Consider the following 9,955-nt stretch of genomic DNA (forward strand, 5'->3'; position numbering starts at 1 on the left):
CAATAGTCCTGCCTGTGTTTCTCCATCAAAACAATGCCTTACATAATTTTCTATGTATAGTCAAACCTGTCTATAGCGACCACCCAAGGGAGGAAAAAAAGAGTGACCTTTATAGACAGGTGGTCACTATGGCAGGTTTGACTGCATATCATTTACACTTATTACCACTACACTACTGGTAGACATAGCATCATAGATTTGACTGGGGAAAAAACCAGAACACTCTCCCACCAGAAAACAACAAACGAACTTGAGAAGCACTCTGAGAGTGCAGACCACTGCCAATCAATCAGCTACTTTTCACCAGTAATCTTGTTTTCCATAGAGATCAGTGATTTCCATCCATAAGTATGCATGTTGAAAGTCACCCGATTTCCCAATATAGAAGCCTTTTGGTATGTCATCAACCTCAAGCTGCTCCGTGCACCTCACCCCAGCAGAAACTAAAGCATGCACTTTAGTGCACATATGAAAACCTCAAAAACGCACAGCTTGAACTCCCAAGTTCATTGACCCTACCTGCCAAAATATCGAAAATCCTTCATAAACTCCACAAAAAATCCCGGATCACTTCCAAAACTTAATCATCTGTTTAATTATGTGCTGTTCTCAATCTTTCCTGTAAGTTTCATTCAAATCTGTTGACTACTTTTTCTGTTATTTTGCACACAGACAAACATCCAACAAATGCCAAAGAATACATAACCTCCTCCCTTGGTGGAGGAAACAAAGAAAACAAAGCAAACATGAAATTTGGGCTCACCTATCCGGGCGGGGCTTGGAGCCAATTCCACCTCCTCTTCATCCTCTCCCTCCTCATTCCCGTGCGGCCGTGCAAAGCCATAGTCAAACCTCCTACCCTCGCCATCGTTCAGACGTCTTCCCTCGCCCCACGCATGCTGACCACGGCCTGCAGGTGGACAGGTGTATTAAAGTGAGTGAATAAAGTCTTTACAGGAATATCACCAAATTGTTGACAAAAACTACATAAAGATACACAGGTAAAGATTAAAGGAGTAAACACATGGTGCAAATCTGTACACAACAGAAATAGATATAAAAATTAAATTCACTGTCTAATGAATGAGAATCAGTGAAATATATACAGAGCAAATCATCTTTATATTAGTGTTATAAAACATGCCAGCCTTTCTTTTTTAAAGGCATTATTTGCCATTTGCAGATTAAACAAACCCCCAACTTTACTGCTTAAAAATAGTTACAAAATGTGAGTTAGCGATAGAAACAACCAATGTTAAAATTTCAGTCAGTCTAATCATTGTTAAGTATTGTTAATAACATATAGAATATGAATGATAGTTATAATTTAAAAAAAAAAATTCTAGAAGAAACCATCTACAGTGTATGGTTTATTGAGAAAAATAGTGATATTCCCTTATATTTTAGGCCTTACTGCCAATTTTTATATGGTAGGATGATTTGTGATACAACTGAACTACGCATATATGCATCAAATGTGATAACTTTAACATTTTTTAAATTCACTGCTCCCAATGGTAAACAAAACCTTTAACACCTGGAGCATCCACTGACCATATCACTGACCACTCAGTGGCTCCATAGATGTGCATGTAGGTGTGAGGTGTGTGAAATGTTTGTGTTTCTTTGTCTACTTCAAGTCATCCCTGCAGTACATTCATCTGCAAATTACCCTCCATGAATATATGATCAATATGTCTTAAACCCATGTGAAACAATGTGAAATCCTCTGCTACCTTTAGCAAGTACCATTAAACACTATCAAAAATCTTTCAGAAGCTAAAGAGTCAGATTTGCAAAATGCATACCTCTTCCTCCTGGCCATTGTCCTCTTCCTGCACCCAACAGGTCTGCAAAATCATCCAGCTCAGGTGGTTCCTCATCAAACATGTCTGCCTCCTGTGGTATTTCTTCCTCCTCTTCCTCAACGAAAGCTCGCTCTCTTCTTCCAAGTCCGGCCTCATCAAATGCCATCCCCTCTGCCCCACCGCCACCACCACCGAAACCCTGATCCTCTTCTCTCATGGGTTCCTCAGGGGTCTCCAAGTTTGCTTCATCAACTGCCACTCTGTTGCTAGTCTCCCCTTCCCCTGACTCTGATCCCCCGCCTACTGCCTGACCCCGGCCCCACTGGTGGGGCAGTGGTATGGAAGCGGAGGCTGGGGGTGGGGGCATTAGCTCTACCCTACCCCCGGCCCTAAACTCTGGGAGAGGTACTGATGGAGGCTGACCGGTGTTCAGCTCTACAGGAAGGCTAGGTGCTTGGGCTGTTGTGTGAAGAGAAATACAAACTTCTGAGGCCCATTCCCCATGTGAAATTATTACATTTTGTACAAAAAGGCTAATATCAGCATACCAGTGTTAAATTACTAGTGTTTTAAATATCAGTATTAAAGGAACGTTAACTGCAGATGTTCACATCACAGTCATTATCATCTGAGCACTCCTGTGATCAAAAGATGCACTTAAGCAGTTGTTTAGGTGTAAACACAATAACTTTTTCTGTTCCAACTAAGAAAATAACTTTAAAAAGGTGCACAAAAATGCAATGACCAATATCAGAATTACTGCCAGCCTCTTTAATGTATCATAACAGTTTTAAGGATGAGATAAATGATTGGTGCAACAGGTACATTGGACAACAAAAATAAAAGACGCTTTTATGCCAATGGCTCACGCTTCAAATGAAATCTTTAAGACCCATCTCTACTGTACATATATAGCAAATATTAATTCTCAGCTCATATAGTATATTCCCATAGCAAAATATGCACAAGTCAAGTTTAATATTGAACAGTGATGTCAAAAAGTGATCACACCTCCCACAAGATGGGTAGAATCACACCAACAGCTGTAGGCATTTCCACCAGTATCTTTACATGTATCTGTTGCATACTACTCTTTTTGGGACATACACCAATATACTTCACCCTGTCTACACCTTCTCCTTGAAAGATGTAACAGCATAGACCACCCTTTATAACACAGGTATGCATTATATATTTTCTTGCAGTGTTGATATCCACTGTGCTTCACCAGTTACCTTGTGATGGGCTTCCTGAGCGAACCACTAGTGTTCCACTTGGTGTCAGGCCGAGCTGGTGCAAGCTTGAAGACAGTTCTTCAATGGAAAACACCTTACGGGGAAACGGCTGAGGGAACACAAAACACCATTTCATTGTATTCAGTAGCTCTCATAGCAGCAAACCATATCTGAACATCCCTTCGTCATGTTGATGTACCACACAGCAGCATCTAACAAGCAACTCATAAGTCTCAATTCAAAATATTGTGTTATCACAATTACTCCCTAATTTTGATTGTTAGGTCTGAAAGAAAATACTGTAAAATCAAAATGTTAAAATTTGTGTGCTTGAATCTTGTATTCACAGATATTTCTGGTTTCACAGCACATCTTATGGCTCCAGAAAGATTTGTAAATCAAGAGGGGTGTCTTGAGATTGTTGAGGAACAAAGGCTAGAAAACCCTTCTTTACAGATAGAGGTAAAGACTGACCAAAAACAACAACCGCTAATAATATTGATAGGGAGTGAAATGGTGTGATGCTTGGCTATTAAAGAAGGGTCACTTACCTGCAAGAGTTCTATGTTGTCTCCCAGACTAGGATGTTGTTCCCTGAGTCTTGTTATGACATCGTTTAGAGAAGAATTGCCAACAAATTGCTCTCTTGTATGCTGTCCTGATGGAAGACGAATCTTTGTAGGGAAAAGAAGACACATGGTAGACATTACGACCAAATCAATGATAAGACATACATACACCATGGGCATACACAATTAACCCATTCCTTCCGGGAACCTCGTATATTAGGTTCCCATAGCATCAACTGATATACGTAGACAAGAGTGCCTGCATTTGTGGCCTAAATTCATGTTTATTTGCGTTATAACTGCCCAGAAAAAATAGCTTTGATAAAAAGATTAGAGTTTCTCTTATCAGCATTTGTTCTCTTTCTCTAGGAAAACTGCATTTATCACAGTATTATATATCTTTATTTCCAATGTAGTCTGAGCTTGTTTTGTTATAAAACTCGTATGAAGATGTACATAGCAATCAAGGCTGAGTTCCATACATTTATGTGTTCGCTGACCCCATTCAGGAGAGCCTCATTTTGAATAACAAAAACGTCTGTGAGCCCATCAGCACATGCTCTATACCTTGGGCCCAAGCGATATTTTCATTGTTCGATGGCACATGCAGTTGACCATGGGAAGGGGATATATGAACCGCTTGACTGCTTTCGAACTTGTGGATTACCAACCTCTCCATTCTCTGTCCATGGGCAAAAAGAATCTCTTTTGGGGGCATTGGGGCCTCTCAGAGAATTGCTTGATGAACGGGTTAAGAGATACATAAATGATTCTATTGTTTGTAACTAAGATTACACAACCAGAAACAGTCTTGTGTGATTTTAAAAGTAAGAGTATAATTCCCCTGTGACGCCATGTCTAAAATGTATGTGGAACAAATTACACACTGTTGTATCTGACTGTTCTCTATAATGCAGCTTTCCTCTACCTTTCCCTTCCATTGCTGTTCCATAATTTGCACACAATTTTGTTACCATAACACCCACTCCCCAGAACATTACCTGCAGGGTGCACGGAGTGACAGATTTTGGCGTGTCCGATCCAGATTTGGTATCTCCTGCCTGTGCCTCCTGTGTGTCCATTCTATCTTCGGCACCCTCCTCCTTGAGTGACCCTGAAGATGCCGTACCAGCTGATGCTGATGAGGAAAGAGCAGGTGGAGATGCCACAGAGGGCGCTGTGCTGGTAGAAGGCACATCCTTCGGTGTTTTGAGTTGTTTGGCTTTACGATCCTCCTCTATCTCTCTGAGGACCTGTGTGTGAGCCTATTATTCCAAAAACCAAAAAGATTACGAACATTACTTGATTCAATGACCATTAGGCTTGTTGAATCATAAGTTCAGTCCATGTGGCCTCTTAACCCTATAAAGCCCAAGCTATTTTGACCCCTTCCAGGCCCAAGGGGGGGGCACATCCCCCCCCTTATATAACTTCTTTATTATATGATGTATGACCGTCATATTTGGCACATGGGTAGATCAACTCATACTCTACATGACCCAACATTTGAAATTTCTCAATGTCATCCACTGAGGGCGCTATTTACCAAAATATACAGAAATACATAGGAAATATGCTAAAATCATGTTTTTTCTTTTTATTTCTTTATCCCCAGTATATATGTTTTTATTTCATATCAATCATTTTCATATTTACCAAAAAGGAAAAGCAAGTCAACCTTCACTATTTGTTATGGTTGAAATTTCTCAAGGTCAACACGTGGGGGCGCTACTCGTTACAATATTTCTTCTCCTTCTTCTTCTTCTTCTTCTTCTATGCAAAATAATTTAAATCATCCTGCACAAGACATCAGAGTTGTGTGACTACATGGGGTACATATACAAGAGGCTATGTTACAAGAGTTGATGGCATTTAAAAAGCTTAATCTTCGTGTCATTTCATATGCAATAGTTTTCTTGATGTATAGTATACCTTTTATGTAAATTGCTTTTCCTTTAATAGGATGCCTTTCCTTATCACCTAAACTCTTGTTCAATAGAGAGCAAGAAGTTTTAAGAACTGACCTTCTTTTTCCTCATCCTCTCCTCCTTGTACTTGGCAGACAATTCCTGCCTTTGTTCTCTCTCCCACCGATTCTTGTCCTCTCGCTTTTTGTCATCTAGGCTGTACCTACTCACGACCTTGACATCTTCACTGCTTTTTCCAGAGGGAGGTTGTTGAGATGAAGAGTCCGTTGGTGACGCACCAGAAGAGGAGGTGCTTGGTATGCTGACTGGTGGCAAGCTAAAAGGGAGGTAGTCCTGGGGTTGGGAAGAGCCCTGAATTGGAATTCCAATGAATGAATCCTTCTTGGTCGTGATTTTCCAGATACATAATTAGGCCACACAGGAAGGTGGAAAGAGGTTTCCACCTCCCTGGGCCACACAATCATGCAGTGCTAAAGAAACTTTTACAGTAGGTCTGTCACATACAATGCATCCACAAACATCAATTTCATGGGGCATTGTATTGGCTTGAAAGGAAATTTCATTGTAAGAGCTCAAATGCACATGAAATTGGAAACACAACAAAGTTTCAGGATGAGTAAACACAACTATAAACTGTTGCAAGTGACAATGCTTCAATTCACTCTGTGTATTTGTAATTGATACCCAAATGATACACATCAATACTTGTTTCACACTTTGTACATTTGTTGAGCTAAAAATGGATTATATTCCATACCTGTGAGGGCCTCAGTGATAATGTTGGTGTGGATCTTGATGGAATTTCTTGCAGTTTATCTCCACCTTGCAAGAGCCTTGAATAAAAAAAAAAGAAAAGAAAAGAAAAAGAAAATACTGTCTGGAAAGATATCTTCACATTACAGTTCTACACTAGAGAGCTGAATAGTTCTATAAAAATAACATGGTGGAACAATGATCTACAGTACTGTAATGTGATACAAACGAAGAAGATCTGGGAAAAGTGAAAAATTAAATCCAAGAGTAACTATCACACAGCAAAAGAATACAAAATCATAAAAGAAGATATAGACATCATTTGGTAAACATGTAATTTGCCCTGTTTAAGCCCTGAATACATAGCATGCATTAAAAGATGCATGTAGGTTAGTCGTTGTCTAACGTGAGCAAACATATCCACGTGAGAAAAACTCTGGACAAATGACATCATACGAAGGGACTACACATTGTATGTAAGGGCATGACAACTCACACATACTATATACCTGACTTCATCAGTTGCTGCCCCAGATAGATGAAAAGCAACAGTCATCAGACAGTAGGTACTTTTTGCCATGTAGGAAAAATATTAGAACAAGGTTTGGTCATTACGTTGAAAATATAGTGTTTTACTTTGGAAGAAAATTTGTCATATTTGTAGTTTTACTCACCACTCAACTGCTTCATGAACACTAAGCTTGCCAGCTCGAATAGCAGCTTGTCCTCGGTCTAGATCAAAGCCCATGCTAGCCAGAGTGACAAGCAAGGTGTCAATGGTCTGAAGAAGAAGAAAAAAAAAATGTAATTATGCTACAGCTCGAGATCCAAATTCGTCTAGGCAAGGTTCCCTTACAACAGCCACCAAAAATGGAAAAAAAGTTCTCTATAATTATCAATACATTTGAATTGTGAATACTTAAGTTTGTGTATTTAATTTTGTTTTCGTTTTGTGTTTCTTATAACTAGGTCTATGGTTGATATTTTTTCCCCTTTTTTTTGTGTGTGAATACATTGTATTCCTTGCTTGGGTATGCAGTCTCCAAAGGAATTTAGGGTAAGGATATGGATTTGGGTTAATTGAATAAAGGTTAGGAAGATGATGGGTGGCTGTCTCTCATCTTAAAGACTACATATCTGGCTTGGGATGACTCTGATTGCAAATCAGAGGTGCCAAGTTCAAAAAAATTTTATGAGTGAGATTATCACGACTCGGCGCCCGTGCGCGCGAGTGAGGGAGTGAAGCGACCGAGCAGGGGGATGGTATGGGAAGGGGATGTCTTCCCTCCGATGGTAGGGAGCTATTTCAATTCTTAGCTCTTAATGGTGCGATCTGGTGCATACTTAGTGACTATTTTTTACTTATTTTGAAAGACAAAAGGGAAATATACCTTCAATTGCAACTATCACTTTAATCCTTTGAGCTATGCTCCTTATTATAGGCATCTGATCAGTGGTCCTGACACGTGAGAAAAATGGGTGCCATGCGTGAGATCAAGAGACGGACCCTACATGCGCGAGTCTCACGCAGAATGCGCGAGACTTGGTAGCTCTGGCAAATGAACGCAAGGATTGTGAATGGGGAAAGAGAAGAGCAAGAGCTAGAGATAAATCTGTTAGCCCGATCCCATTATGACTTGATAATTTCACTTTGAAATGAAGACGGATATTCATACTCTCACTGCACTCTATGAAGGTGAATGCAATCAAATGAACCCCCCCCCCCCCAAAAAAAAAAAAAAAGACATTAAAATTCTAGTGAGATCATAAAAAGCATAAAAAAGTAGACCCTAATCCCTTGGTCAAAATTTCAAACATACATCTCACAACTAGTAGTAGTCTAGAAAAGCACTTGGTGGAGAGCGCAGACCGCCACAATGCACCAAGCAGCTTTAAGTTTAATATTTCCATCCATATACACGCATGCTGACATCACCCAAAGGTTACACTTTTATTTCCCAATGATAAAGAAGTTTTCCTGTTGTATCTCGGGCAGAGTCTACCTCACCAACAGCTAACTGTACGCTGCGCCTTGAGTGTGCACTCAGTTCACTTATTAAGTATCATGCACATGCACACCTCAATTGCCTAATACAATGACAATAATGTAAACAGTTTGAACTCCCTCATTTATTTGTTGGCACTACTAGGGTATCTAGTACTTGCCAATGTCAATGATAATCCTTCCAAAAAGTTTTAAAAGATATCCTGAATCAACGCGGTTACCCGAATGCTACAAAAATTTAATCTGTTCTTTCAGATTATTAGTTTGAACAACTTCCTTTTCGTGTCATTAACTTTTCTTGTAAGTCTCATCCAAATGCATTCACAACTTGTTGAGTTAAATTAATCAAATTTATTTTGCAAACACTGAAACAGACAAACAAATAAACGCTGACAAAAACATTAACACTACCCCCTTGCCAATTTGGCCTTGCCTTGCCGTATGGCGGAGGTAAAAGTCATTACATTAGCTGCTTTAGATAGAGAACTAGACTAGTCCGCAGATCAAGCTAAACTGTCTATTAAACGTTAGTCGTTTCTCAGAAACTAGGACATGTACAGGTTCTCCTAGCTCCTGGCCTTCTACCACTAGGCCCTAGATCTATGGCCTAGTAGAAGTAGAACTAATCCACTGTAGCTGAAACCACTAACGTTATCCTTATATGCTTACTAACATGAAATGAAACACTTGGGACTAAAGTAACACACCAGGAAGAATTGAAGTTATCGTAACTCCCACATCAGCACTATATCCATCAAGAAAGTATGTAAATTTGTGACAACTACTTGCCTCATTTGGTGAACTCATACTGATGGCACTAGAATCTGAAAAAGAATTGCTTGAAGAAGAATTAAAAGTGTGCGTATTTTGTCGCTACCCACACCTCGCATCTACGTGATATGTACACAATAATGTACAAAGCGCACGGCAGCTGATTACTATTTTTTTTTCTTTTGTTGGTTTGGGTCAAAGAGGTTCTATATCTCTTTGGTTTGGGTCGAGTACGTACGTACGCACGGGGAGCTAGCTGGGGGGGGGGGGGGGTAACTGGGCTGTACACAGCCCATCCCCATTGATACTTTTTTGTCGATCTTTTATTTTTCAAACAATACTGAGTATACAATTTTCGTTATAACAAGATAACACAAATTTCATTATAACAACATAAATTCCACATTGTCAATACATTGCGAATGAAAAAGTAAGAATTCTGTATAACTATAAAACGAAGGAAAAAAACAAACACAAAATAAGGCCTAAGGGAACAAGACACCCCCACCCAATCCGGCCCATAACCGGTGAACCCACTCACTTTTACTCAAATGCTTAAATTACAAATCGACTTACAGTGCTGATGCTGTCACTATATAGTGACGCATTAATTAAGGGTAGGAAAAACAAACCACACAAACAACAAAAACCCAAACAACTGACATCCTACAGTCTGCTAAGGAAAATAGTAAGAAAAAAAGTTCAATAATAATAAAGTAGGCCCTATACTACACTTAGATTCCCTAAATATTCCTCCCATTTCAATAAATGTAGCCCTTTTTTTTTCAAGTTTTAATCTCTAATTCCTTTTCCTGATCTTTACGATCTATAATCATCATTAAGATTTCATTCCTTAAAACGGAAGCACTCCTTTTGATCTGGAAAA

At 39.5% G+C, this 9,955-nt stretch overlaps 1 protein-coding gene across 1 annotated transcript in view; it reads right to left on the bottom strand.

Moving 5' to 3' along the window:
• LOC140246137 (uncharacterized) overlaps window positions 1-9,205 on the bottom strand; it is a 35,508-nt gene extending 26,303 nt beyond the window's left edge. The window contains exons 1-9 of the mRNA XM_072325575.1: window positions 9,088-9,205; window positions 6,968-7,074; window positions 6,298-6,373; window positions 5,637-5,891; window positions 4,614-4,877; window positions 3,595-3,717; window positions 3,044-3,152; window positions 1,809-2,267; window positions 764-910 (exon numbers count right to left, since the gene is read on the bottom strand). Of these exons, the coding sequence (XP_072181676.1) occupies window positions 764-910; window positions 1,809-2,267; window positions 3,044-3,152; window positions 3,595-3,717; window positions 4,614-4,877; window positions 5,637-5,891; window positions 6,298-6,373; window positions 6,968-7,074; window positions 9,088-9,105 (1,558 nt within the window). The 5' untranslated portion in view covers window positions 9,106-9,205. The remainder of the gene's footprint in view (window positions 1-763; window positions 911-1,808; window positions 2,268-3,043; window positions 3,153-3,594; window positions 3,718-4,613; window positions 4,878-5,636; window positions 5,892-6,297; window positions 6,374-6,967; window positions 7,075-9,087) is intronic.
• Between the last annotated feature and the right edge of the window lie 750 nt (window positions 9,206-9,955).

Source organism: Diadema setosum, chromosome 2 (genome assembly GCF_964275005.1).
Source record: "Diadema setosum chromosome 2, eeDiaSeto1, whole genome shotgun sequence".
NCBI classification, from domain to species: Eukaryota; Metazoa; Echinodermata; class Echinoidea; order Diadematoida; family Diadematidae; genus Diadema; species Diadema setosum.